At 66.3% G+C, this 26,145-nt stretch overlaps 9 protein-coding genes across 9 annotated transcripts; 4 read left to right on the forward strand and 5 right to left on the reverse strand.

Moving 5' to 3' along the window:
• Nucleotides 1–475: 475 nt before the first annotated feature.
• Nucleotides 476–4,077, forward strand: Q8F55_004256 (uncharacterized protein; the record flags this gene model as incomplete). Its single annotated transcript, XM_069352776.1, has 4 exons — nucleotides 476–539; nucleotides 580–2,197; nucleotides 2,241–3,983; nucleotides 4,029–4,077. The coding sequence occupies 4 exons, from the start codon at nucleotides 476–478 to the stop codon at nucleotides 4,075–4,077; spliced, it is 3,474 nt and encodes a 1,157-aa protein (XP_069210194.1).
• Nucleotides 4,078–4,131: 54 nt separating this feature from the next.
• Q8F55_004257 (uncharacterized protein) lies at nucleotides 4,132–6,011 on the forward strand (the record flags this gene model as incomplete). Its single annotated transcript, XM_069352777.1, has 4 exons — nucleotides 4,132–4,140; nucleotides 4,460–4,465; nucleotides 4,688–5,803; nucleotides 5,910–6,011. 4 exons carry the CDS (start codon nucleotides 4,132–4,134, stop codon nucleotides 6,009–6,011), a joined length of 1,233 nt encoding a protein of 410 aa, XP_069210195.1.
• Nucleotides 6,012–6,749: 738 nt separating this feature from the next.
• Q8F55_004258 (uncharacterized protein) lies at nucleotides 6,750–8,816 on the reverse strand (the record flags this gene model as incomplete). The annotated part of the gene is made up of 3 exons (XM_069352778.1): nucleotides 6,750–8,069; nucleotides 8,107–8,196; nucleotides 8,328–8,816. The coding sequence occupies 3 exons, from the start codon at nucleotides 8,814–8,816 to the stop codon at nucleotides 6,750–6,752; spliced, it is 1,899 nt and encodes a 632-aa protein (XP_069210196.1).
• A 2,115-nt stretch (nucleotides 8,817–10,931) lies between these two features.
• Nucleotides 10,932–14,566, reverse strand: Q8F55_004259 (uncharacterized protein; the record flags this gene model as incomplete). Its single annotated transcript, XM_069352779.1, has 12 exons — nucleotides 10,932–11,072; nucleotides 11,129–11,402; nucleotides 11,439–11,693; nucleotides 11,727–11,961; nucleotides 11,994–12,292; nucleotides 12,326–12,737; nucleotides 12,771–12,904; nucleotides 12,936–13,133; nucleotides 13,165–13,319; nucleotides 13,352–14,150; nucleotides 14,190–14,371; nucleotides 14,405–14,566. 12 exons carry the CDS (start codon nucleotides 14,564–14,566, stop codon nucleotides 10,932–10,934), a joined length of 3,246 nt encoding a protein of 1,081 aa, XP_069210197.1.
• A 249-nt stretch (nucleotides 14,567–14,815) lies between these two features.
• TGL2 (lipase 2) lies at nucleotides 14,816–16,819 on the reverse strand (the record flags this gene model as incomplete). The annotated part of the gene is made up of 4 exons (XM_069352780.1): nucleotides 14,816–14,845; nucleotides 14,879–14,969; nucleotides 15,007–15,446; nucleotides 15,482–16,819. The coding sequence occupies 4 exons, from the start codon at nucleotides 16,817–16,819 to the stop codon at nucleotides 14,816–14,818; spliced, it is 1,899 nt and encodes a 632-aa protein (XP_069210198.1).
• A 234-nt stretch (nucleotides 16,820–17,053) lies between these two features.
• On the forward strand, nucleotides 17,054–17,885 carry Q8F55_004261 (uncharacterized protein; the record flags this gene model as incomplete). The annotated part of the gene is made up of 2 exons (XM_069352781.1): nucleotides 17,054–17,266; nucleotides 17,310–17,885. 2 exons carry the CDS (start codon nucleotides 17,054–17,056, stop codon nucleotides 17,883–17,885), a joined length of 789 nt encoding a protein of 262 aa, XP_069210199.1.
• Nucleotides 17,886–17,928: 43 nt separating this feature from the next.
• On the forward strand, nucleotides 17,929–19,534 carry Q8F55_004262 (uncharacterized protein; the record flags this gene model as incomplete). Its single annotated transcript, XM_069352782.1, has 3 exons — nucleotides 17,929–18,484; nucleotides 18,522–18,622; nucleotides 18,659–19,534. 3 exons carry the CDS (start codon nucleotides 17,929–17,931, stop codon nucleotides 19,532–19,534), a joined length of 1,533 nt encoding a protein of 510 aa, XP_069210200.1.
• Nucleotides 19,535–19,607: 73 nt separating this feature from the next.
• Q8F55_004263 (uncharacterized protein) lies at nucleotides 19,608–21,549 on the reverse strand (the record flags this gene model as incomplete). Its single annotated transcript, XM_069352783.1, has 5 exons — nucleotides 19,608–20,486; nucleotides 20,527–20,752; nucleotides 20,785–20,929; nucleotides 20,966–21,172; nucleotides 21,222–21,549. The coding sequence occupies 5 exons, from the start codon at nucleotides 21,547–21,549 to the stop codon at nucleotides 19,608–19,610; spliced, it is 1,785 nt and encodes a 594-aa protein (XP_069210201.1).
• A 443-nt stretch (nucleotides 21,550–21,992) lies between these two features.
• Nucleotides 21,993–24,783, reverse strand: DNM1 (Dynamin-related GTPase protein; the record flags this gene model as incomplete). The annotated part of the gene is made up of 7 exons (XM_069352784.1): nucleotides 21,993–22,178; nucleotides 22,226–23,422; nucleotides 23,470–23,595; nucleotides 23,651–23,993; nucleotides 24,048–24,214; nucleotides 24,268–24,458; nucleotides 24,546–24,783. 7 exons carry the CDS (start codon nucleotides 24,781–24,783, stop codon nucleotides 21,993–21,995), a joined length of 2,448 nt encoding a protein of 815 aa, XP_069210202.1.
• Between the last annotated feature and the right edge of the window lie 1,362 nt (nucleotides 24,784–26,145).

Consider the following 26,145-nt stretch of genomic DNA (forward strand, 5'->3'; position numbering starts at 1 on the left):
GTTTCGCGCGTGCGCGCCGCGTGAGTTGGGTCTGCCGCCCCGGGTCGACTAGCTCGCAACTGTGCTACTACGACGACTATACGCCGCCGCCGCATATCCCACTACCCACTACACTACACGCCGCACGCATCGACGAGCAAGAGGCACAGAGAGCGCGCACGAGGTCTTGGTCTTGTGCGACTCCTCGCAGGTGCACCAAGCCGTTCCACCGCCTCATCCCGCCCTTCGACCCATCATCATCATCATCATCGCCCATCGCACATACACGCGCCCCGCCCCCGTCCCCCCACCCACAAGCCTTCGCGCCCGTGCGTGCTGCCGGCTTCTGCGCTGCTGCTGCTAGGCCCTATCTCTGCCCTAGCCGCCGCTGCCGCGCCGCCGCTGCGCACAAACCAGCGACAACGACGACGGCGTCAACAACAACAAGACACGACACTGGAATCATCAGTCAACAACCGCAAGCCCACATCAGCACATGTTCTCGAGCTCGTCGGGCGGGACAGTCTTTACCGCCTCGCCACCACAGCTGTATCTGAGCAGTAAGCTGCAATCCCCACGACCGCTCGCTCACACGCACAGCAATGCCCGAATACTCGGCGGCACCACAGCAGCAGCAAACGGGCACTGACGGTGCTGCCGGTGCTCATGCGCATGCCCTCGGCGACCCAAAACGACGCTCGACCGGTGCATCAGACGCTCTCCAGTACTACTGGTCGTCTTCGGCAGGCGAGCGCGCAAGCAGCACGGGCTCATCATTCGGCATGTCCCCCATCGACTCTTCCCCGCGCCCAAACATCCTCTCGTCGCCCTACAGCCTCTCACCACACCCGATCCTGCACGAGGAGAGGTCGCACAGGAGTCTGCGCGAGCTCGTCCAGGAAGAGGAGGAGGAGGACCGTCGGAGGATAGCGGGGGGCGGCGATGGCAACTTGACGATCAGAGGCAAGCAGCTGCAACCCACAACAAACCCGAACGTCGCGGGCACGGCTTGGGATCCTCGCTTCGCCGACGCTGCCGAGGGCGGTGAAGGTCGCGACCGCCGCGAGCGTACCAAAGGAATGGAGCGGACACGTCTGCTCATCCCCGAGGGAGACAACGGGCCGTCTGACGCTGGACCAAGCAGCAACCGACATATCCACCTCATCTCGTACTCGAGCGACGGAAGCATGAGCGCCCTCGCTTCTGGCCCGTCAGTCCCCAACTCGCTCAACAAGATGTCTCCGGGCACGCCAGGCAGCCCGTCGCACTCGAGCGACAGCGAGTACTCGTTTTTGGAGGACGACCCGGTCGCGCCTCCAAGACGCGAGGAGCAAAGAGCAAGCACGATTGCGCGCAACCAGCAGCACAGACACGGCGTGGTAGACGCCGACGGCGAGCTCCACGTCTTGTTGGATCCAACGTTTGAAGAGTGGGCGCACCAGCGAATCTGGGGCCAAGGCGATCCCGACAGCTCGGCGCCAACCTCGACCGACGTGCACAGCTCGGACCACAGCTCGCGATACAACTCGGTGCCCAACTCGCAGCCCACCTCGCAGCCAACCTCGCGGCCCAGCTCGCGGCCCCATTCCAACCCTGTCAGCCCGCCATTGCAACCTCCCCAGTCCAACAATGAGCCGTGGCGGACACCGACCCAGCCGCCGACGCTCGACCATGCGTCCATCTCGCCGATCGACTGGCCGACGCGTACACCTTCTCCCGGGCAGGTTCTCAATAACCGGGCGTCATCATCGACGGCCCAGGACCGCACGCCACGAAACAGTCAAGCACAGACACCGCGGGCGTCGTTCAGGCCCTCGCCGCCAGCTGGCGAGAGCCCAAACTCGCGCCGCCTGTTTGTGGCGTCGTCGGCGGATATGCCACGCAGATCTCTGGACAACCTGCAGAATGACAACCCCGGCCTTGGTCTGGGAGGACCCCTCACGGCTCGTGGTCAGCCTGCGCCCCCCATCCCGCCTGGGACACCAGGGCGCTTGGAGGAGCTCGACCATCCCAGAAGTGCCCCACCCACCAAGACGTCATTCACAGACATTGATGTTGTGCCCGACACGCGCGCGGCCCGTGCCACCTCGTTACAGGCACCTGCCCCAATCGCTGCCCAAACAAAGTCTCAAAAGCTCTTGTCACCAGAAGAGGCTACACCACTCGCCACGGCGCGCCGTAGCCCTGAGCCACCACCCCGCAGCGAGCGGCGGAAACTGTGAGTCGTACGAGCTGCGCGCCGATACTGATGCCTGTGCCAGGACGCCCAACAGCGACACGGCCGTCCCGTTGGTAAGCGAGCCCGAGGAGATGTCGCCCATCTCTCCTGTCGCCAGCCTTGGAACCCCGCTGCCTACCATTATCAACACGGCGAGCACACCGGTCGCGTCGCCGCAGGCACCCGGCCGAGGTTCCGCCGCACGGTCGCACGCCGCCACGTCTCCGGTGCCCGCGCCGATGCAGCGATACGGCTCCAACTCGCCCAAGCCCAAGCCCAAGACGGCCCCGGGCACGATCCAGGATCTCACCGACATGCTTGGTGGTGCCATTGACGACATTGGGCTGGTCGACTCGCGCAGTACACCACCTCCCAACATTCCGCTCAAGGAGACGGCCATGCTCGCGTCGCTCCCGGCGCGCTCCACGTCGTCCAATCAAAGCAGATCGGCGTCACATGGCAGCTCTACGACAGTCACGTCCAAGTCGATTGAGGAGTCGGCCGTGTCGCCAACCATGTCGACGTTCTCGGCTGCCTCGACAACGTTCTCGGCGTCGCCCTCAGCCCCTTCGCGTCCCGCGCCGCTGGCCCCGGCGGCTACCGCCAGTGCAGTTGGACTCGGCCTGATGGGCGGTGTCTCGGGCGGTCCGCAGCAGCGACCGAGACATGTCCGCAAAGCGTCGTCCATTTTATCTTTACGGTCGTCCAACCACTCGTTTTCACCCACGGTGCCTACGTTTGCGGCGTCAACACAGCAGCTCCCAGCGGCCGTCTTGTTTGGCAACATCAAGGCGCTCAGGACTGCGGGTGAGCGTGCGCGCGCGTACGCCAGCAGTCTGGAGGCCCTAGCAGAAGCGGATTCAGGGCTCCGGGCATGGTACACGGCAGCTCTGAGCGGCGCACGGCCGCAGCGTCCGATCGTGCTCGGCGGAGGGGGCAAGGCGTCGACAATGTCTCACCTTGGGTTGTCTGAAGTTGCGGGCTCGATGTTCAACCTCAACCTGCACGAGCCGACGCCACGCAACGTTTCCACCGGATCAGAGTTCCCCATGCGACCAGACGCGTACGCTGCGCGAGAGATCTCGGTGCGCAACCTTGACCCATCAGACGGGCCGACGGCCTTGCCGCCAAACCTGCCATACCCACAGCTGCAGTCGCAGCTCGGGGGCAACGTCCGGCCATCGACCTCGCTGCAGAGTATTGCGAGCGTATCGACGACGGCTACGACCACCAAGCGGTCGGGCGGCGGCTTCTTTTCGGGTATCGGGCGCGCGCTCAAGAAGGACAAGGACCCGGGCCTAGGCCCGCCCACGGGGCAGCTTGGAACTCTGACGTCGCTCAACCCGGCTGCATCGTCGTCGAAGCGCGACCTGAGGAGTAACAAGGGCTACACACCGCCGCCGCCAGGAGGGCGGGCGTCGCTCGACTCTCTGGGAGACAACTCGCTGCCGGCACCTATCCCACGTGCTCTTGGCCCGCGAGGGCCGCGGGATGGCATTCCGACCAGTCGCGTGAGCATGGACGTGCCGCGTCCCATGGGGGCGCAGGCGATGCCACGAGGCAGCCTTGATGGCGGAGGCCCGCGCATGCGCATGGGTGGTGGTGGCGGCGGACTGGGCTTTGGTGCTGGGGTGCCGGGCGGACCGCGGACGCTGTCTCCGCTTGCGCGTGGCGACTCGGTGTCGGATGCCGATGTGCAGCAGCTTTGCGACTACATCCCGCACGCGGACCGGGGTGTGGCGCGGGTGTACGTCCAGCGGTACAAGGGGCTGGCCGAGGCGGTTACGTGAGTGGAGTGGGTGGGGTGAGGGGGGCCAAGCTGACATTACAGCGCGTACATTGAGGACGACAAGAACGGTGTGTTGATGAAGGCGGCGTAGGTCAGATGGCAGCAGTACATTGCAGCGAAGGACGCGGACTATTTTATTATTGAGATGTATCTGGTGGGAGTGAGGTGGGGCGGGGGTGCGCGGCGCGGCGCGGCGCCACTGGCGGGTCGTGCGGACCAAGGCGGCTTGCGCCATCACGGCCGCGTGTTTGCGAAATGTGCTGGCCAGGACGGCCCGAGCATGCGCACTGGGCGGGGGTGGGGGTGCTGGGGCTGGGGCGAGGGCGAGGGGGGGGAAGAAGGTGAGTTGTTTACTGGGTAGTGTCGACACTTTTACTCGCCTCGCCGCAGCACGCCGCCACAAGTCGATGGAGCGACAGGAGCTGGAGTCGGCGCGATCGCCACAGTCGGGGGGCGCCAGCCCAAAGGAGGAGGCGGGGGTGGGTGCGGGGGCGGGGGTGGTGCCGAGCCGGTCGCCGCCGCTGTCGCCGCCGCTGCCGGGGGACAGCCCGCGGACGCCGGCGAGCGAGCTGCGGCGGGAGCGGAGCCAGGGGGAGGGGGGGCGGCGACCACAGCGGGAACGGCAGCAAGCGCGGCAACACGAGCGAGAGCGGCAAGAGCGAGACCGGGAACGGCAAGAGCGCGAACGAGAACGGCTCCAGCTGGAGCAGCTGGAGCGGGAACGGCAGGAGGTTGAGCGCGAGGGGCTCGACGACGCCGACGGCGACGGCGAGGACGGGTACGACGAGGACGAGGGCCCGGACCGCCCGCACCACGGGCAAGACCACCACGGCCGCTTCGAGCGCCGCGCGAGCCAGCACCACCAGCAGCAGCAGCACGAGCGGCGGCCGAGCCAGCCGCACCACCAGCCGCACCACCACCACTCCCAGCCGCAGCACGACGCGCCGCGCTCGCCACGCCAGCCCGCGCAGCCCACCCACGCCCACGCCCACACGCGCCGCCCCTCGGCGCACACCTACTCGCCGCGCGCGCACACCAACCCGCACTTCGCCCACGGCCACCCGCACGGGCACTGGACGCCGCGGGGTGGGGCTGGGCCGCTGCCTCTGCCGTCGGGCCTGTCCTCCCCGCGCGCGGGGCACGCCCACGGGCTCGGCCTCGGCCTCGGGCTGAGCGGCACCGGGGCTGGCCACTCGCGGCACCGCACGCCGTCCCCGCCCACGCCGACGCCGGTCGACGACCCCGACTGGACCGAGGGCGAGTTCGTCCTCGAGTCCGCTGACCTCATGCGCTTCCGCGTGCCGAGCTACTACCTCTTCGCTGCGAGCGCTGCGTTCCGGGACGCCGCGGCCGAAGGCCTCTACGTGCGCTTCGCTGAGCCCTCCGAGACGGCGGCCGTCATCCGCCTCTTCCTCGAGTTTATAGTGTACGCGCGTGTCGAGGTCCCGGACGACGGGACGACGCTCGACAGCCTGCGCGCGCTGCGCGCCCTCGTCCTCTTCCTCAGGCGGTACGAGTGCGCGCCGGCCCTGCAGCTCTACCTGACCTGCCTGCGCGAGGTCGTCCGCCAGCCGAGCAACATCAGCCCGCTCGCCGCGTTCGTCGCGGGCGCGACCGCGGGCGACGCGTTCACGTGCAGCACCGCCCTCGACATCACCGACTGGGTCTGGCGCATGATGGACCGCCAGAACCTGCCTGCGAGTCCGGACGCCAACGTGTTCGACCCGCACCACATGCCCGTGGCTGTGTGGCAGCTCATCCCGCCCATGTATACCTGGGCGCTGACGACGGCGTGGACCGGGACGGAGGAGCACTTGGTGAGTGCCGAGTGCCGAGCGGCGCAGCCGCGAGGCAGGCTGGGGTGTGGCCTAGCCAGCGACGCCGGCCTACAATGGACGCTGACACCACCCCCCGGGGACGCAGCACCGCCACTCCCACCGCCGCAGCCACGGCATCTCGGACGGCTCGAGCTCGGTCGGCGAGCTCGTAAACCGCAAGGTCCACTCGTGGCAGCAGTGGCTATAGCCTAGACTCCCCGCCGACGCCCCGCCACCCGCCACCCGCCACACCTGTAGATACCGCCTGTATACTACCGTCTCGATGCAGCGTGTGTAGTGCGCAGTGTGGCGGTGGGCATCGTAGTCGCCGCCGCTGCCGCTTGTACGACGCGCGCGCTCGGCCCGCGCCCTGCAGACATGTCGCCGCCTCCGACCGCCCGCCCGCCTGACTGCCCGCGCCACATCCCGCTCTCGACACTCACGACACTCTCGACATTCACGACACCCCGACACGGACTCCCCCCGACCGACACCGTCCCACGGACTACTAACGCAACTAGCCTGGCTGCCGCTCCCGCCCCACCACCCCCCTCGTCTCCACCCCCCACCCCCCACCCCCCACCCCCCGCCGCTTCGTAATGATACATGCCTGTACTATGACACGCCGTACTATGACACGCCTATGACACGCCGTACAATGACTCGCCGACCGCGCCCGCCCCTGGCTTGTGTGGGCAGACGCGCCAGAGCCAGCGCTGTCGCTACAACGCAAGGCCCTGAGTCGTCGACGACAAGGGTACACGTAATCCGTACAATCGGGGCGACAAGAGTCGCAGGTGGTAGAAGAGGGCCGAGTCGAGGTGGAGAATAGGTGGCGATTGAGATGATGGTAGAATAGGCGAGGCCCGCGTGCCTGGCCATGTTGATGGGAATCAGGAATGGTTGCGATGGGAGTCGAGTTTACGAGTTTACGCGATGTTCGACTTTACGCGCCAGAACTTTCGCGCAGCGCACGCGCGCTCAGTGGCGGTGGGGGCAGGCCGTTGGGCGGCGGGCCTCGAGATGCCCCGTTGGACCCACCTCCGCCCTCAGACTCTGAGAACAGCACGCGCGCAGTGCCCCCAAACGACAGCTGGCCATCCGACGCCTGCCGCTTGCGCGCAGGGCTCGGCGAATGCGCCAGGAACATCATGAGCTCGACGGCGTTCTTGTCCTCCTCTCCCCGCCCGGCCATCTCCTCAGGCTCGGTGATGCGCTCAATGTCACGCGAGTTGTTGCGCGAGTGGCCACGAGACTGCGCACCAGACGGCGTACGCGAGTGGGCGTGGAACGACAGGTCGCGTTCGCGGTCCACAGGCCGGTTGCTGCGCGAGTCGGCCTCGGGCTGCCGTGCTTCCCACCAGCCACCGCCGCCACCGCGGAACGCAGCGCTGCTGTCCATACTTGCGCCACGGTTGCGCGTGTGGCTCGATGGTGTGCGGAGCCCAGCCGGTGGTGGCAGCGATGGAGGCGGGGGACCAAGGGGCCGCGAATCGCGCTGATCCCGATAGTCGCGCCCGTCGCCTCCTCGGGCGTCGCGCGGAAACTCTGGAACAGCAAAGCTCTGAGCTCGCGGCCGGGGCGGCGGCATGTCGGGCGAGAAGGGGGGCGGAAGGCTCGCGGCCGATTGGATGGGTGGGAGGAGCGGCCCATCACCACGCGGGAGGGGACGGTCAGTCGACGCAACTGGCGAGCGGCCCGATCCAAGCATAAACGTTAACGCCTTGGCAGCGTCCACGTCCTGCGTCGACGGTCTCTCGCGGAGGTTGCTGTGCGACTGCGAGCGCTTCTTGGTGCCCTTCTTCGGCCGGAGCGGCGACGCCGGGTACGGGTCCTTGGCCAAGAACTGGAGCGAGCTGACGCTGCTTGACGCGCGGCGATGTCCTCCCTGGTGGCCGTGGGATCCTCCGGCACGCGGAGGACCTCCGTTGCCCATTGGCCCCCGCATCGGAGAAAGAGTCGGGCCAGACAGATAGTCATCCATGCGGTGGCGGCGGGGGTTGGGGTGCTGTGGTCCGCGGGGCGCGATGCCCGTAATCGACGCGAGGCTTGGCAGGCCCCCAGGTAGCGACTGGGTGGGGCCGTGGTGTGTGAACCGGTCGCGTTGGGGCGGCGACATGTGGTTGCCCCCGGGCTGCGGTAATGACTGCCAGAGGACGTCGGCAAGCTGCCATGGTCGCGACGGTGACGGTGGCTCATACTGCGGGCCGTGGCCACGGGGAATGACGAGCTGCGGCCGGCTCGGCGCCCTGGGTGATGGCAGGCGCTGTGGCGTCAGCTACCATATGCAGTCCCATACTCACATTCTCAATCTCTCCGATGCTCATGTCAGTCCAGCCATGGTTGGTCTTGAACGACGCGAGTTCGAGGCGCTGCTGGAGCTGGGCGATTTTCTAACGCGGCGTCAGCAATGATGCTTTGCAATGAATAGTCGGCGCCGGCGGCGTCGGCGGGAACACGCGTCTACGCGTCGACTGGCGCCACCCGACCGCCGCCCCCCGCGTCGCGTGTGACCCCCACTCACCTTTTCCATCTCCACACGGCGCAAGAAGCGGTCCATGTCCTCTGGCGCGTCGTCTGGCCCAGCGACGTGCACCTCGGCGGCGGGCGCACCTCTTCCGCTGGCTGCGCTGGCGGGTCCAATGCTGGCTCCACTGCTGCTGCTGGTGCCGTCGTGCTCCTGCTCATGCTCCGGTTCCTGTTCCTGCTCGCCGTCTTGCATGATCTCAATGTCTTCTGAAGCAGCGGGCGCGGGGGTGGCTGTTGCTGGTGGTGGAGCAAGCGTCCCGTTGCCGTTGGGAGTCGGGCTGTGTTTGTTTTGGCTGTTTGCGTCGACCGTGTCCGACGTGCCGTTACGCGCGGGGAGGGTACCCTGCGACGACGACGCGGTGGATGGAGTTCGAGAGGGAGAGCGCGCTCTGGCTGGGAGTGGCGACACTGGGCGATATTGCGATGTGGGTTGTTGCAGAGTCGGCGTCGGCGGCGACCCTGGCCGCGGCGAGTCGACGTCCATGGCTCGCGTCAAGATGGATGGAGGGGGGGAGGGGAAGGGGGGAGGATGGATTCACGGCAAGGAATCCACTGCTAGTAGCGTTTTGTTGGGGTGCAAGGTACAAAGGGTGTTGTGGGTTGTGCGTCGGATGGGTTGGGGACTGGCGGTCGCGTCGTCGACGAGACGGGCCGTCGTGGGATGAGGCAACACGAGTTGGATGGAGGGAGGGAGGTGTGACGAACGAGGTGAGTGCGAGTGGTTGCGGGCGGGCGGCGACGGCGCGGGGGGGGGATGAGCGATGGGGAGGCGGTTGGAGGGGACGAGTTGCGCGCGCGCGTGTGGGTGCGTGCGTGCGTGCGTTGATGCAGCGACTCGCGTTTGTGCTTGTGCGCGACGACGGGCCCGAGTGATGAGATGGCGGGGGGGCAGGGGGGAAGCAAGGGGGAAGGGCGTGGGGGGGCACGAGTGATGGGGACAAAGAGTCGAGGAGGGACGGGCGGTGGCGTCGGTCGGCGTCGTCGTCCTTGTCGTCGGCGGCGTCGGCGGCGTCGGAGGGCGTGGGTGACTGGTGTGGAGGTGTGTCGACGTGAGGGGAGGGTGGATGCACGAGGATGCAATGCAAAAAGTGGAGAGTGTGGGTGTGGGTAGTAGATTGTTGTGGGATAGTAGTGGATGCGAGTGAGGCGGCGTGGGGGTGGGTGTAGGTTGTTTGCTTCCAGTACGCGCACGGGAGGGAAGGTGGGTGGGTTGGGTGGGGTGCGTGTCGTACAAGGAGGGCAAAAGGGGTTATGGACCAGGCGCGCGCGCGTCAAGCCGTCGGCTTAGTCCCAGTTACTGCCCACAGTCGAGCGAGCGAGGGGGTGGTGCGTCGGCGTCGTCGCTCGAGTCGGAGTCGTCGTCGTCGTCTTTTACTATTACTACTGCTCCTAATACTCGCGGCTGGCTGGCGGAGATCTGCAGCAGGCAGAGTACGGTAATGCTAGGCTGCAAAAGAGACTGGAGCGAGCAAATGGATTGGATGCATCAAAGGAACAAACGCACACATTGGCGGCGGAATGGCGCAGAGCCGCGACGACCGAGGGCAGGACAGGCAGCAGACGGAACGGCCAGCGCATGACCGCGGCCGGTCCTGGGTCCACTCGGTGGGTACTGCCTACCGACTCGAGGCCTCAACCTTGACGAGGAGTGGATGACTGACTGCTGGCAGTGCAGAACAGCAAGCAGCACCTCGGTCACTCCTCGCGCGCGGCGCGCGCTCGACTCGTCGTAATAGGCTTTACAGGATGGACGCGCATGCCCCCAGTTTGCAGTGGCGGCGGCGGCGGCGCGGCGGCACGGCGACGGCGGCTCCCTGTCCTCCCCTACGGTTTTACTCGACCCTCTGTCGCCGTGCCGCCGTCAGCGGTCGGTCCCTAATAGCAGCAGCAGCCAGCAGCCAGCAGCAGCAGAAGCAGAGAGAAGGCGACTACCTGCACCAAGTCATATGGCCCCTGGCCCGACCCCCGGTGCGCTGTCCCTGGCAGCTGACAGGCCGGCAGGCGCGAGGCCAAGCGCGCAGGCCGCGTAGCGTGGCGTGGCGTGGCGCGGCGTGGCTTTCGTCGTCGCGTCGTCGTCGTCCTCTGCCGCCAGTAGTGTCTCTGCCAAAGTCGTCGCCTAGACACCCGGGGGCCAAGTGCCGTGTCCCACTGCCGGCCTCCCTCTCCCCCCTCCCTCCCTCCTCCTTCCCTTCCTCTCCTTTTACACCTCTTGGTTCACGTGCCTGGATCTTGCATGTTCCGCCCCCGTTTCTGCTCTCCCCCGCTGCACAGTGACCGCGGGCAGTATCCCAGAGCAGAAATTTCTTCTCCTCGCGCATGACCCTTAGCCTTCCCGCTCGCTGGCCCACCGGCAGAGTGGCATCCTCACCAAGGCCACCCACCACCGCCCACAACCACCACCCACCAGGCAGACTCACGACGTCATGGCCACGGGCACCTCTTGCATGCTCTTGCTCACTGCTGTTCTGGGTGTTCGCTTCACACAGTTGTGCATGCCGCCGCCGCCGCTGACGACCCAATGTCTTGCCCACCTCGCCACTCTCACTCGCCGCGCGGCTTGGCAGCCTCGTGACGATCCGACCGATCCTTGCTTTGGTGATCATACCCCAGTCTGTGCTCTGCTCGCGGTTACTACTTGGCCCTGGATGACACGCGCCGTTGCCGCCACGCGTAGCCCCAGAGGTACAACCTTGTGGTCGTACATGTGTTGTATCGCACGACCAGCCATGATGACCACGTCCTGTTCACAGCGTGGTCAGTAACGCCAACTCTAAAGCCGAGACAGGTCCAGCATACCCCGTGAGACAGTGCGAAGTTGAGGACAGCCTGCGGGCGCCTCGTCTGTTCCTTGGAACTGGCGGCCGCCGCGGGTTTGTTTCGCCGAGTCTTGGTCTTGCGGCGGAACGACATGGTGGCGGGTGATCCCAATGACAGTGCGGCGACGACGGGCCCGAGGCCGGGCTCGCTATCGTCGTGCCAGTTCATCTTCTGGCCCTCACGATACATGACGCTGAGGATCTCGTTAAACTCTACGCGCTCTCCCAGGACGCTCGCGACGCGTTCCCGTATTCTCGGCGTTAGCGTGGCAATCTGACATCAAACTCACAGCTGCAGCGCGTCCATGACGCTCGGCGGCGACTCGGCAAATGTGTAGCTGAGCGTCTCAACAATGTACTTGTAGCTCGCGCCCGAGTTGATGGCAAACTGCTGGGACAGCAGCCCGCCCTTGACCGTGTTCGACTTGAGCTCGCGGCGTTCAAACAGTGGCGAGCCGGGGGCGTCGACCGCCGCGCGCTGGTACGCCTCCCAGATTGCGTCGGCGGGGTGTGAGTTGTCGTGCAGGATGTGGTACACGGTGCCGCTGGGGTCAGCGCTGCGCTGGCGGGCGACTCACGCTCTCGGTAGCACATACGCCACGACGGTCGCGGGCGGACTGGCCAGCCGGCGCACGCTCATGAGCACGCCCTCGGTGCAGTCGTCGTCCTCGCCGAGGATGTCGACGCGCGGCGGCAGTCCGGGGGCGGGCACGATCGCCCCGGCGTCCTCGAGGCGGTTGCCGCACGCGCGGCACTCCCACCGCTCCCAGCGGTACCGGCAGTTTGCACGCCCACACGCCGAGCAGACCCAGCCTGGTGTCAGCGCGCGCGCTGGTGTCACGTACCCTTCCAGAGCGTCCGCGAGCCCGACTGCCCGTCGTCGGCGGCCTCGCCCGTCTCTGCGCCGCCTGGCGCGGGCGGGACGACGCTGTACGGCACGCTTCTGCGATGTGGCGGGGTCTCTGCGGGCTCAAGAAAGGCCGGGTCGTACGTCAGCGCCATGCCGAGCGGGACGGGGAAGAGGCCGCGCGGGGTCGCCAGCATCCAGAACTGGGCGCATGACGGCTGCACGCAGATCCAGCCCTCGGCGTAGAGGCGCGGGCTGTGGGCGTGGCACGTGGGGCATGTGGCGCCGGGGAAGAGCCTGGTGTCAGCGGGGGTAGGAGGCCGAGCGTACTCTGTGTCGGCGCCGGTAGGCCGCACGGTGTGCGCGTTCGCAAGGGTGCTCGTACCGGGGCGGTACGAGCCTGGCAGAGGGGAGGCGTACGCCCCGCTGTTCGGCCGCTCGAGGTCGACGTAGTGGTTGCTGACGCTGCGCCCGCCCCAGAGTTGGAGCTGGACGAGCTGTTTGCTGGGTGGGGGGTCCAGCTCGGCGAGGGAATCGGGCGGCGTGGGGAGGGGGTTGGGGCGGTGCTTGGGGGGTGCCGGGGACGTGGGTGCGGTGGGCGGCGCGGTAGAGAGGGCACTGGTGTCGGGGCTGGGCGGTGTGGCGGGCGGCGCGGCGAACACGCTCGTGCCGCGGCTGGGGGGTGTGGTAGCGGCGGGCGGCACGGGGGCCATCAACGAGCCTATATCTGGCTTCGCGCCGCCTGAGACAGCGTCGGCACGCACCCCCGCCCCACCCCCATCCCACCACGGCGCGCCCTGCGACTCGACCCAGTCGAAGCGGACTTTGAGGCGGCGGAAGAAGGCCGGACTCCCCGCTGCGCCGGGGTCGGGCGGCGCGGCCTCGAACCACGCAGCCGAGACCCAGTACCTTGCGTCAGCTCGCCCCCGCACGCACGCACCATCCCAGCACGGCGTACGTGCACCCGAGGCGGAAGGGGAGGAGGGCGTACTCCGCGCCTGCGAGGAGCACGACAGGCGCGCGGCGCTCCGCCGCGGCCAGGAGCGTGCCGATGCGGTCGGATTTCGCGCTGTGATCTGCGAGGAGGCAGGACACGGGCTGGCCCCGCGTGTCGAGCGTGCGCGTCGACTGGCCGCCGCTGGCGTCAGCTGTGCCGGCGCCGCACCCACCCGTGGGAGATGATCACCCGCCCGCCCGCGGCCCACACGTCACGCGGGGCCGGGAACCCGTCGAGGAGGTACCCGTACGCGACGTGCTTGGACATGTACATGCCCGACTGGAACGCGCGGTAGTATGGGAGTGCTTCGCAGAGCTCCTGCCGCGTCTGGCGTCAGCGCGGCGTGGGCGGCGACTCACCTGCGCCCAGACGGGCGGGCGGCCGCGGGGTTCGTGGCGCGCCGGCCGTGGGGGCGCCGCCGCGCGCCGCAGGTCGGCGACGAGGCGGAGCACCGCGGTGAAGGTGGACGCGCGGATGCCGCTGCCTGGTGGGGGTGGGCTGGGTCTGCGTGCCGCCGCGGGTGGTGCTGGCGGAGGCGACGCGGCCTCGGCCTTGAGGTCAGCCGCCTTCGCCTGCTTCGCTGTGGGCTTGCGCTTGGGCTTGGGCCTCGGCACGGCCGCCATCAGCCCCAGCTTGACGAGCACGTCGTCGCTGATCGGCTTGAACAGGTGCCTCACGGGCGCGCGGCGCTTTTCGATCGCGAGGGGGAGGGACGGGGCGCGCGTCGGGGCGGGGGTGGCGTCGGGCTCGAAGGCCGCGTCGGACGGGGACTCGCGCTTGCGCTTGGGGGCCGGCGCGCCGTCGGCGTCGGCTGGGCGTGCGGGCTTGAGCCTCTTACTCTGTCTCTTGGGAGCGGGCTCGGGCTCGGACTCGGGCTCGGACTGGGACTCGGGCTCGACCTTGGCCTTCTTGCTCTTGTCGTCCTTGGTGCCCTCCCTGCGGGCAGCCTTGACCCGCTTGCGCTCCCCCTTCTCCTCCTCCCTGGCCCTCTTCCTCCCCTCCTTCTCCTTCCTTCTCTCCTCCCTCCTCACCTCCCTCTCCTCCTTCCTCTTCCTCTTCTCCGCCCTACTCTCCTCCGCGTCACCCCTCGCCCTCTTCCCCCCGCCGCCTCCCTCCTCCTCCCTCCGCTTGACGCCCCCGCCGATCCCCGCACGCGCGCTGCAGTCAGCGCCCCTCCCAGCTTCAAACGACGCGTACCTATCGACGTGTTCCTCTGCGACGTGCACCCGCGCCCGCACCATCGCCTCGGCGCGCTCCAGCCCGCCGCGCGCGCCACCAAACGCAGCGTACAGCACGCGCGCGCGGAACCGGCGGTCCGCAGCCGTCACTTGCGCCGGCGGGCCGGGCAGCAGCGCGTGGAACTCGGCCTCGAGCGCAGCCTGGTGTCAGTACACAAACGGGGGATAACACACCTCCTCGGCTCCCCGCGGCCCCTGCAGTGCCCCCTCGAGCGCGTCGGCGAAGATTGCGGCCCACGCGTCGTCGGCGCCGGGCGTCCGCGCCGGCCGCAGCTTGAAGACCTCGGCGAGGGCTGGCGAGACGAACCGCCGCTGCAGGCACAACGGGGGCTCCATGTCGCCGTCGAGCTGGTGATGATGAACGTGGAGGTGTCGAGGAGATGGGCAAGGCGTTAGTCGTCGTCGCGCTGCTCGCTGCAGCCGTGCTCATAGCCGATCAATCTTTACGACCATGACGCGGTGGGGCTCCGTACAGCCATGAGTATTGGTGACAGACCGTCTACGGCTGCCCCAGTCTGCTCTATGTCTCCAAACATGCATATGACGGACAGGTACGAAAAACACATGCACACATCTAGAAGCCCTCTAGAAGCCCTGGTCGGCCAGGAAATCAGACTGGGCGTCAGCTCGCCCCGCGGCGCCACTCACAATCTCCAGGTAGAACGTCGCGGGCTTGAAAGTGATTGGGTTGCCCGTCCAGTCGGACAGGATGTAGCGCACCTGGTTGACCCAACCGACCCTGGCAGGTTAGTCTTCACGAAATGATGCACACCTACAGGTCGAGATGGTTGACGCCGTTGAGCGTGCCGCGGTACTCGCCCCACCGCGCAGAGTGGACCGACACCATGCCGTCGTTTGGCCCCTCCTTTGCCATGATTACGCTGTGCGGCCAGCGGAACGTGTCAAACAGGCCCGGCTCAAAGCTCGCGCCCCACGAGTAGTACATGACGTTGGGGTCGTCGACCACCTGCGTGTTGAACTCCTTCATGGCGCTCGTGCGCAGCGCCGCGAACGCGGTACCGTCGCCCTGGTTGGGGATCGAGAGCGAGTCCATCATCCCAATCAACTGCGGGAGCCGCTCGCGCCCAATGACATCGTCGATGACATAGTCGGCGAACGGCGAGCCGCGGTGTGGCGTCGAGATGGTCGTGAGCGACGCGACCTTGAACCGGTGGGGGTTGATCATCGAGATGAGGTACCTGCAGTCGAGGCCACCCTGGCGGTTAGCTGCTGAATGACGCGACCACTCACCATGCTGTGGCCGATGAGGTTGACCGTCCGTCCGGTGTACTTCTCCGCGATGAGGTCGTTGAGGGTCGCTGCACGCTCCGCAATCGACGACGTGGCGGGCACGCGGCAGATGAGCACCTCGACGCCGTTGGCCTCGAGCACCTCCCGAATGCCTCGCCAGTGCGAGATCTGGAGCGGAGTGAAGCCAGCCGGTCCGAGGTAGTCGAAGCCAAGCAGGCCATGACAGAAGATGAGGGGATCCTTTGGCGTCTTGTACTTGAGCTGGTGCTTCTTCTTCTCCTCGGCGACGGTCGCCGCCCTGTCCTCCTCGCTGAGCATTGGGTCCACCTGGTCCTTGGTGCTCTTGTTCCACCACCCGGGCGTCCACGACGTCCAGTCGATGCTCGTCGACGCAGTGCTGCTCAGCGCGCGCTTCCTGTCGGCAATCTCCGCCGACGACCGTGAGCCTCTTAATAATGGCGGCAACTTGGGCAGCGCGAGTCCGCCCATGAGCGGGAACGACGGGGCAGGCCGCTCATACGTCGGTGACGACGGCGACTGCGGCTGCCGACGGTCTAGGTCCGTGATCGTGCGCTGGATATGCAGGCTGGGCAAAGAGGCATCCGACACGGCGCTGCTTCTTCTCCGCCGCTGCGGTGACCGGTCTAGTGGTAACCCTGTCGTCGGATCAAGGTCGGGGAACGCGTGCTCGATGCTGGCGTTTATCAAGTCCCTGTTGGAAGGCCCGGCCGTCGGTGACGAGGACAACGCGCCAGCAGTAAACGTCCCGGTCGCCGCTGTGAACGACACCGACCGTTGGGGGCGATTCGAACTGCTCTGGCCCACATGATAGCTGACCGAGCGCTGCTGGTGTCTCGGCCGAGTGTCTTCAGCACTAGCGTATGTCAAGCTCGCCGTCGGCAGCGTCGCTCGCGTGAGCTGGGATACCAGGCGCGGCCGCAGCGCCGGGCGCAAGTGCTGCGGCGGGTGGGGGGCTGTATGTGCCCTTGGTGGTGGGGAGATGGGGTCGAGCGACGGGCTGGCATGCGACGACGTGGAGTGACGGCCGAGGTCGGGCGACGAGATGTCGCCCTTACTCGGGGAGGAAGCCGGCGACGGGAGGTCGAGCGACGACCCGAGCGCCTCGCTCAGCAGCGACGACAGCGCCGTGTCCGCTTCACGGGGGACGAGTGGGCGTGCCGGTCCGGGGTCGGCGCGTTGCTTGCCCTTGTCGGCGCGGCGGACGTTGGGCGGCGGGGAGGGGCATGGCGACACGGGCGTGGCCGAGCGCGGCGGCGGTGTCGGCAGCCGCGGGTCCCGCGGCGCCGCAGCAGGTGTCGGAGGCGACCGGTGTACCATTGCTGTTGCGGGTCGTCTTGCTGCGCGCGCAACGGAATGGAGCATGCCCCGGTCGCGAAGCAGTGGACGGTGGATGAAGAATGTAAAGAAGTTGGAGTAGTCGTCAACGTCATCTGGCCGAGGGTGGATCGATCGGACGGCCGGCCGCCGCAGCGCCCGCACCCACAACGGAGGGGTTTGTTGTTGACATTTCGGCCACTCAACGATCCTCTTGACCCAACCACTCTCACCACCATGGCGTCTCCAAACCAGAGGTCGGTACACCTGCCCATCTCGCGCCCAGCGCCGATGGGCAAGGTGCCCGACCCGTCGGTCTCGCTGCATCTCGCGCTGGCATGGCTCCTGATCCGCGCGACGCCGGCCAACGACCACGGCGTCATCCTCAACCTCTACTCCATGTCCTTTGTCGCCGCGATTCTCGACGTGATCGCGCAGGAGGCCTTCGAGGTGGGTCGAGTCTGTGTCTGGGAGGACGGTTCTCATGCAGCAGGTCAACCCGGCGCCCGGAACGTACGCCTCGCTCCGGGCATCGACGGACGCGCTCATCTCCCGCGAGGCTGCGACCATCGCTCGTGCCAATGCCAAGCGGCGAGCCCGTGGACAGGCTGTCTCACCAGAACACGAGCAGGCCGAGGCCGATGACAGCTGGCTAGGCGCGTTTGTGAGTGTTCCCGCCCAGGTCGCGCTCACGCCCAGTCGAGTAACTTTGCAGACATCAACAATGGCTGCTCGTTCATCGACAGTGAGTCTGTTGCCAGGCCTTTGCTCACACGCAGCTATCGAGCGCGAGATTCGCAACAGGATAAGCGAGGACAACGAGGAGACATTAGAAGGAGTCGAGCCGCTAGAGCGGCGGTCGCCCCTCGGCCTCTTCTTCCGCAGCATGCTCGTGTCCCTCAGACGCATGTCGTTTGACGAGACGGCCGTGCTCTCGGCGCAAGTTGCCGAATGGTGTGGGATCAAGCTCGGCGAGGGGTCACACGTACCACTTGCCTGGTCACTACTGCGTTCAGCGGCAACGAGCGAGCCCAAGTCGAGCCCGGCACTGTCCTCCGTCACCGAGTGAGTAGGCGTGCGCGGCTCCGCTGACATGTAGCCACCAAGCCGCTATGGCGTCGGGCGACTACTCGCTCGCCCTGACCTCGCTCATGCGGTTCTACGACTACCTGATGCCGACGTCAAGGAACGCAATGCACCAGTACGCGCTGCTCAACCTCGCATCGTTCCACTACGCGACCGGCGGGCTGGACTCGGCGGCACTGGCACTGCGCGACGCAATCCGGCTGGCGCGCAAGGAGAGCGACAACGCCTGCCTCCAGGAGTGCGTTAGCCTGCTATACCGCCTCACGACGGAGAGCGATGGGGCAGCATGGCCAGGGCTCGAGGTGCCCAAGGTGCAGCGCGATGCGCTGCCCCCACGCCGGCTGAAGAAGGCGCCGTCGCCGATGGACGAGCTGTGGTCGATCAAGGCGGCTGTGGACCTCGGCGAGCCAATACCCGTAGTGTTTAGGCGGGTGTACGTCGCGCTGGGGCAGCACAACGCGTCGGCCGCGCCGCCGAACTCGGAGAAGAACGAGCAGCCGCAGCCGCAGCGCAGCGCGGCGAGCGGACAGCTCAACACGCCGGCGTGGCACTTTGCTCAGGCAGGCCTGTGGTCTCTGCTTGGTGAGTTGGCCAGCAGCACCTCTTCCTAACTCCCCAGGCTCCGACTCGCTCGCCGACTTGCATGAGACCATGGCGCTGGCGTCGCCCGACCTGGAGAACGAGACGCGCATGGCCGTCATCTACGCGCGCGCTGAGAGGGTAGGTGACAATCCCTGCTCCACCTGCTGACGACAGGCCGCGCTGAAGGGGCAATTTGACGAGGCCCTCGCGAGCCTGCTCGACCTGGCAACAGTGCAGGGCCTCGCACTACCAGAGTACCATGTCTGGGCGCGCACGGTGTGGGCGATTCTGGAACGCGAGGCGCGGCTGCGGCAGGACGTGGATGCGCAGGCCATTATTGACGGGCTGCGGCCTCCTCCGACGTCCGCCGCGCGGCTCGGTCCCGGCGGGCCCCTCCGCTCGCACTTTGATGCTGCGGCGCGCGCCGAGCCACCGACCCGCGGCGTCGTCTTTGCGCACGGCGAGGTCACCGACGCGCTGCGGCAGGCGCGCAAGATGCTCGACTCCAACGTCCCGCCGCACGTCGCGCTCCCGCGTGTCCTGTCCGCGCTGCACCTCGCCTCGGGGCTCGGCCTGTGGCCGCTCTACCGCGCCGGCACGGTGACTCTCGGCGAGGTGCTGCTGGCGATGGAGAGCCCCGGCATGGCGGGCAAGGCGGACGCCGAGGTGGCTGGTGTGTGGGACGCGCTCGTGGCTAGCGGGGACGACGAGGCGGTCGCGCGCGGCGCGTACGTGCGTGCGCGGGCGCATGCCGCGCTGGCGCTGGGCGACGAGGACGAGAGCCCGCCAGACGCGCAGAGCGCCGCCCGTGCCCTGCACTATGCGCACATTGCCAGCGTGCACGCCGACGCGGTTGGCCTGCGGGCCGTCAAGCGCGGCGCCGCGGCGCTCACCGCCATGGTCGAGGAGCTGGGCGGCGGCGTGCCCGACACTGGCGCCTGGGCGCGCGCCGACAAGGACGTGCCCCGCCTCGGCGACACGGTGCGGCGCGCGGGCGAGGTCGTGCGCCTCGTCGGCGTGCGCGTCGCCGAGGGCTGGAGCACGCACTAGCAACTGTACACTACTGCATGCGAGTCTATGATGTGCTGTACAATGATGCGCGCCAGATCCCAATGTCCTAGTCCTAGTTATGCACGATGGCAAACAGCCGAAACTCGTGCCGCTTGAGCGGGTCAAGCGTGTCAGCCAGCAGCTCGCACTGGAGCCGGTGGGGGCCGGGCTCGAGTCCCGTCGCGACCTCGGTCACGATGCCCATGTTGCGCTCCTTGATCTCCCACCAGCCGTCGAGGCGGCGGCCGCGCGCGCGGTCGTCGTCGACCCAGCAGTGCACCGACCCGAGGCCGTAGTTTGCGCTGCGCTGGAACCCGATCGCGACCGTGCCCCCGTCGTGAGCGTGCTTGCGGAACGTCGACGAGCGACGCGTGCGCGGCAGCCGCCCAGCAGTGAGCTGCGCCTTGAGGCGCTGGCGCGGCACGACGTCGCGCCGCTCCGTCGTGCGCCGCTCGGTGCGCTGGCCCGTCTCGAACGCAGAGTACACGTCTAGCGGGTCCTCGATCTCCTCGTCGTCGTCGTCGTGGTTCGCTGGAAGCGGCTGGGCAATGACAAAGTCGAAGACGGCCAACGCGCCGGCCTTGCTCGCCACGAGGTAGTGCTTCTCGGCCCACGCCCACGGCTCCCAGCCATGCGACGACGGGTGGAGGACCAGCCCGCGCACCTGGTCGGCTTGTGGCGCGTCGTCGGTCCCCGACACGCGGTTGTGCAGCTTGGCCGAGTTCATCGACCGGCACACTGGCGCGCGCCGCTCGGGGAGGTCCTTCGGGTCAAACGACTGCGTGAGCCAGGTGTCGGGGATGTCGTACACGTGCTCGAGCGTCTTGCGCAGGCGCGCGGCGCTGAACCGGCCAAAGATGCCTTTGGCCGTCGACGGCGCCACGAGGCCCAGCTGCGTCGAGAGGTAGTTTATAATCAGGCCCGCCGCGAGTCCGTGTCCCTTGGCGGAGATCTACGGTCGGTCAGCCAAGCCGCCGCGCCAAGCCACTCACATGCATCAGGTCGACCGGCACACCGCCCCACTCGCGCACCTTGTCGTCCCCGAGCGACACGTCGCCGCCGGTGCGGAACCAGCGGGGCATCTGCACGTCGGGGTCGGCCATGAGGCGCGGGAGGAGGACGTCGCGGATGGACAGGGACGGGATGTCGTAGTATGCCAGCACGTCGTTGTGCAGCGCCGACGACGAGATGAGCTCGTGAAAGAGGGTCGTGAAGGTTCTGGGATCAGCGCCGCCAAGCCCGCCACGTACTCGATGTTGATGATGGCCGGGGCCGAGTCGAGCTCGAGCACGCTGCGGACTAAGAGCTCGTACTTGCCAATCACGCGCAGGTGGTTGAGGTCGTTGATGCCGAGCTCGACGAGCACCAGGTCGACGTCGGTGGGGATGTGCTCCTCTGCGACGGTCAGCCGCACCCACGCCCGGCACATACTAAAGCACCACGCAAAGTACCCGGCCCCGACGCCGCCCTGGGCGCCGTTGACGAACCGGTTGTCGCGGTGGGGGAACGTCGCATTGAGCCAGTCGAACACGAGGAAGTGGAGGTTTTCGCGCGAGTAGAGCGTCGTCGCGCCGTGTATCTCGCCCTCAGCCTCGGGCTGCGCGTTCTTCGGCGGCGTGAGCCCACGGCCCTTTGACACTGTGCGAGCGTTAGCGAGCCCCCCACTCCGTCGCCCCACAAAACGCACCAGAGCCCCCGATCGCAGCGACCGTGAACGGCTCGCCGCGGAGCGCCTTCTCGAGGAAGCGCTGCACGCGCGCGCCTGTGCCAGCATACTGCGTTGCCCGCGCCAGCTCCCACGCGCGGCGGTGCGCCTCCTCGGCCGTGTCGCCCGCGCCGACGCGCGACCACGGCCGGGTGGACAGGCGCGCTACGCGGTCCGCGACGACGCGCAGCGCGCCCCGCGTGCCCTGTGCCGGGCCGTGGCGAGAGCTCGCGAACGCTAGCAGCAGGACGGCGAGCAGGAGGACGGCGCAGTACTGCCGCGTTAGGCGCGGCGCCTTGAAGAGGACCATGGCGGCGTGCCGCTGTTGTTTGGGCTGCTCGGTGTGTCGGCCTTGTGGAGAGGTCGAGGGAGAGGAGTCAGCTGTCGTCGTCGTCGTGTCGCGCCATATGTGTTTGGGCGAGACGATGCGAGCGACGGCACGGCGACTGACCAGCCTCCAGTCGGTTGTCGTTGGGCACTCACCGGATCTCGGATGACTGCCTGGCTGGCCGCTAGCTGCCCGCGTGCCACCAACCAGGCACGCAAGTCTCTGACTGCGGATCCAGACCATTCCGAGTCCTCAGCCCATTCCGCCCATCACAGCACCTCTGGCCACCGCACACACCCCTCGCACCCACCGCTTGCGATAGCGCACTGTCTAGCGCCATGATAATGCCGGCACCCTCTCATCGCACAATCTACAGGCATGCATGAATGACTAGATGCTCCATATCCCATGGAGCACGTGTGTGTTTACGAGCTCTTGAGCGACACCTCGGACAAGACACGGAACGCCTCCTTGTATGCGTCCAGCAGCGCCTTGACACGCGTCCGCTCAGTAACAAGCGCCTCGTCCTCGTGCAACAACTCGGCAAACAGGTCGGGCTTGTACAGCGACGTCACCAGTCGCTGCTGCACCGCGTCACGAGAGAAGTTGACCTGCGAGAGGGGTTAGCTAGGTCGAAGGAAGAGGCAATCGCACTCACCAAAAGGTGCATGATGGCCTTGGGAATCAGGTCCTGGATCGTCTGGCGCACAATGCCAAAGTAGCTGGCGATGAGGGAGCGGATGAGGTTCGCCTCCATCGATTCTCTCGGCGTCAGGTTGACAAGCTGCTCCGTCTCGAGGTGCTTGCCAAGCGACTTCATGTCGTACGCAGCAGTGCCAGCGTCCAACCCGCTGGGGCCTCCGCCGTTTCGTCGGCCCGATCCAAGGTCGGGAAGAATATCCCGAGGAGCGTAGCCCTGTGGGGAAGGACGGGCGTCGAGCGCCCGGTGACCGTGGCTCGAGCCTGGTGCCGAGTTCGACTGAACTGGCATGCCACCGTTGGGACCACCAAAGAAGTAGTTGAGGAACGTCTCCTTGGCGTTGTTGGGCGACCCCTGGTGAGTCGTCGGTGCTCCTGGGATAACCTGGGGCTGGGGTGAAGTGGCCGCGCTGGCGCCGGTCGACACAGCGCGGTGGTGTTTTGTCTTGGGCTCGGCGAGAAGCTTGCCAACACGCGTCTCAGGGACAGACGTTGTTGATGACCGGTGGTTCAGAGTGCCGTTGGGCGCCACAGATCCAGAGTCCTCAGACGACGACTCGTCGTCCTCCACAGAGCCAGCGAGCGAGGGCACCTTCTGAGGTGGCAGAGGCTGCGCACCACCCTGGGCAATAGCCGCAGATCCCGCCTGGAAGTCGGGGTGGTTCGTGTTGATGTAGGCGGCCTGGATGGCGATGAGGCTCGACACGTAGTCGGACGTGGGGCCTAAGCGCTCGCGGAGCAGCTCAGATATGACCTCGACGAGCTGGGTGTGGAGGCGGGGGAAGCGCTGGAGCTCGGGAGACGTGCAGTTGTGGCAGATCTTCATGAGCTCCTCGTAAACGAGCTCAACACAACGCAGACTAGGCGGCTCGAGGAGCTTGATCTGAGGCTTGACAAGCAGGTCAAACGCCACCTCGGGCACAAACATCGAAGGACGAGGACCCGTCGAGTTGCGAATCGCGGTGCGAATGTCGGCAAGCGTCAGGTTCTCGGTGGGGTCGACCGACTGGAGCGCGTGACCGAAAACGTCGTTGAAGATGTAGTAAATACGGGCGCCACCGCACAGCTCCTTGGTGGAGATGTCGAGCGATGTACCCTCGATCGACGCCACAAAGTCGCGGGCAAACTCGGTCATCAACTTGAGGATCAACGAGCCCTGCAAACGCGTCAACAAAGACCTCAAACATGCCGTTCTACACATACCCTGTGCTGCTCTCCAAGGAACGTGGCGTCACCAAACGCGTTAAGCTCCTGCTGAGTCTGGCCCATGAGCGTGTTGAGGCGCGCCTTCATGTCGGGCAGCTTCTCGCGGATATGGTTCATGAGAACCTGAAACGAACGGTCAGTGCACCGACACGGATGCTGCTGCAGGGACACGGCTTACAGAGTTGAGCGTTTTGGCGAGGTACTTTGTGCCGCAGCGATGCGAGATGTTCCGGTAAACCGCATGGTTCTGGAAGAACTCTTCCTCCTTGCGACGCGCATCGTCGAGCGGCAAGTCGAGGTTGATGTCCTGCTGGGAGCGGTTCACCACACCAATGAAGCCGAGCTTGAGCGGGTAGGTGCGACCAGTGAGCACATCCAACGCGTTGGTGCCAGCGTCCATGAGGTCGAGCTTGGTGAGGACACCGAGCGTGCGGAGACCCCTGGGGTCAACAGTACGCGCAAGCTTGAGCGCGTCCGAGTTGGCCAGGTCAACGTTGGCGGGTGACACGGCAAGGATAACGCTGCATGGCGTCAGCACGAGGCCACGCGCCGCTAAGAAGCTAAAGGTGGCTTACGCGTTGGGCTTGGTGATGTAGTCGAGCACGAGGTTCTTAATTTGCCGCTCGATATCCGTGGGCTGGTCTCCGACAGGAACCTTGGTCAGACCAGGCAGGTCGACAAGCGTGAGGTTCAAGACACCAGGTCCGTAGATCTTGAGGTTGATGGGCAGCTTGGAGACACCCTGGTGATCATGTTAGTACATGAAAGGCAGCCCATGTCGGCCGTAGAGCCTACCTTGTTTTGACCGGCGACACGGAAAGTCTCAGCCTCAATCTCCTTGCGGACCTCGTCAAAGTCGGTGAAGCGGCGGTTGATGTGGAGGAACTCGGCATAGTCGATGCCAGTAGCACCGCCCATGGACCTGCCCGCAGGCCTGTATGGGCCGCCATGGCCGGCAGACAGGTCGGGGAGGTATCCGTCGTGGTCTAGAGTGTCAACACGCGGGGAGCGGCGAACAGAGTTGCTGCTCGACGCGGCCGAGAGCTGACCCGCGGCCGCAGCATTAGACGCACCCGTCGTGCCCGTCGTCGACGACTGGGTGTGAATGAGCTGGAGCACTAGCGGGCGGCGAGTGACGATGCCAGAGCCACGGGGAAGAAAGTCGTGGCCGACAATAGTCTCGAGGACCGACGATTTGCCAGACGACTGGGAGCCGACGACAACAATCTGGGGCAAATCGACGGCCTCACCGCCAATGGCGTTGAACGTGTCCTGGAGCTTGTTGACAAGCGCGATGAGGTCCCCGTCCATGGTGTAGAGAGATGGGCAGGGGTTGTGTGCGCGGCAAAAGGTGATGTGATGAGAGGGCGGTAGTCGTACAGGAGCTACAGGTCGAGCGATGGGGGGTGCGAGAGGGAGCCGCGGCGTGTTTGTTTGCTAGTCTACAGTGCTGCAGTCTGTCCCCTATGCGCGTGCGTGTGTATGCTTGGCGAGTGCAAAAAGAAGTGGGAGACGAGATGAAGTGAATGGGAGTTGTCGAGAATGTTTTTTGGGACCCAAGGAGGGGAAGCGACAAACAGACGGGAGGGAAGGAAGGGGTTGGAGTCAGTTGGCTTGTGGAGACGACGCGCGAGGACGCACACTGGAGTGAGTGAGCAGCGTTGGACGCTTGCTTGCTGGGTAGGCCGCGCTTGCGGTTTGGTGCGTGCCGTGCCAACCGCGTCCTCGTTAGGCCGAGCCCGCCGCCGTATTACACGGGGCACTCTATTCGGCGGCACACTGCACGCTCGATCAATTTGAACAAATAGGCTTTGGAACGCGAGCCTACAACAGATTCACACGCCTATTACGCGGGCCTAATGGATCACCGAGTTGAGCCGACTCCCCCTGTCATAAGCGTGCCTTAGGCACTGACGTCAACACCGGCACCCACCCAACCTGACGGCACGAAGATGACGAGGGGGCGGACTTGGACATACAGTCTCCGTTGACACCTCGAATGCTTGCTCTGTTCGACTTTATGACTGCCAACTTGAACTCGGGACAATGACAACGAGCACGATGGGCACGATGGGTTGAGCAGCGCGCGCCCGACCAGTGCACGTGACGAGGTGGCCCCGCGCGCCCTCTCACACGTCAACCGCACATCCTCCACCTCGGCGCGTCCCACCAACTCACTTCCACCGACGCCGCCATCTCGCCTTCCTTTGGCCGTCCTCACCTTCCTCACCTTCCTCACCTTCCTCGTCTTCCTCACCTTTCCTTCTCACCACGTCACACTGCTATAATACTCCGCTGTCTATCCATTCTCACTCCCCTCATCTCCCTCTTCCACTCATTTCATTCACTTGTGACTACTTCTTACCTTCCTTCGCCTGTGAATCTCGCCCCCTTACTTCTTTACACCCCTTGACTCTTCGAGCTCACCCGGGCTGACCCCTCCTCTCTATCATGGGCAAAGGCGGCGGTCGGCGTCCTCCCAAGGCCAAGGACCGCTACCGGGGCCGGATGGCCAAAGGCAACCAGACTGACGACGACAATGACACGGCCTACTCGCGCCCAGGCAGCGCCACGAGCGTTGGCGGCCGGGAGACTACACCGCAGTCCTTCATCCCCCTCTTCCAGATACCCCGGCCGTTCCTTCTCGCTCCACTACGCCTGCTCCATCAAGGT

The sequence above is a fragment of the Vanrija albida genome (genome assembly GCF_041260175.1).
Source record: "Vanrija albida strain AlHP1 chromosome Unknown contig_3, whole genome shotgun sequence".
Classification (NCBI taxonomy): Eukaryota; Fungi; Basidiomycota; class Tremellomycetes; order Trichosporonales; family Trichosporonaceae; genus Vanrija; species Vanrija albida.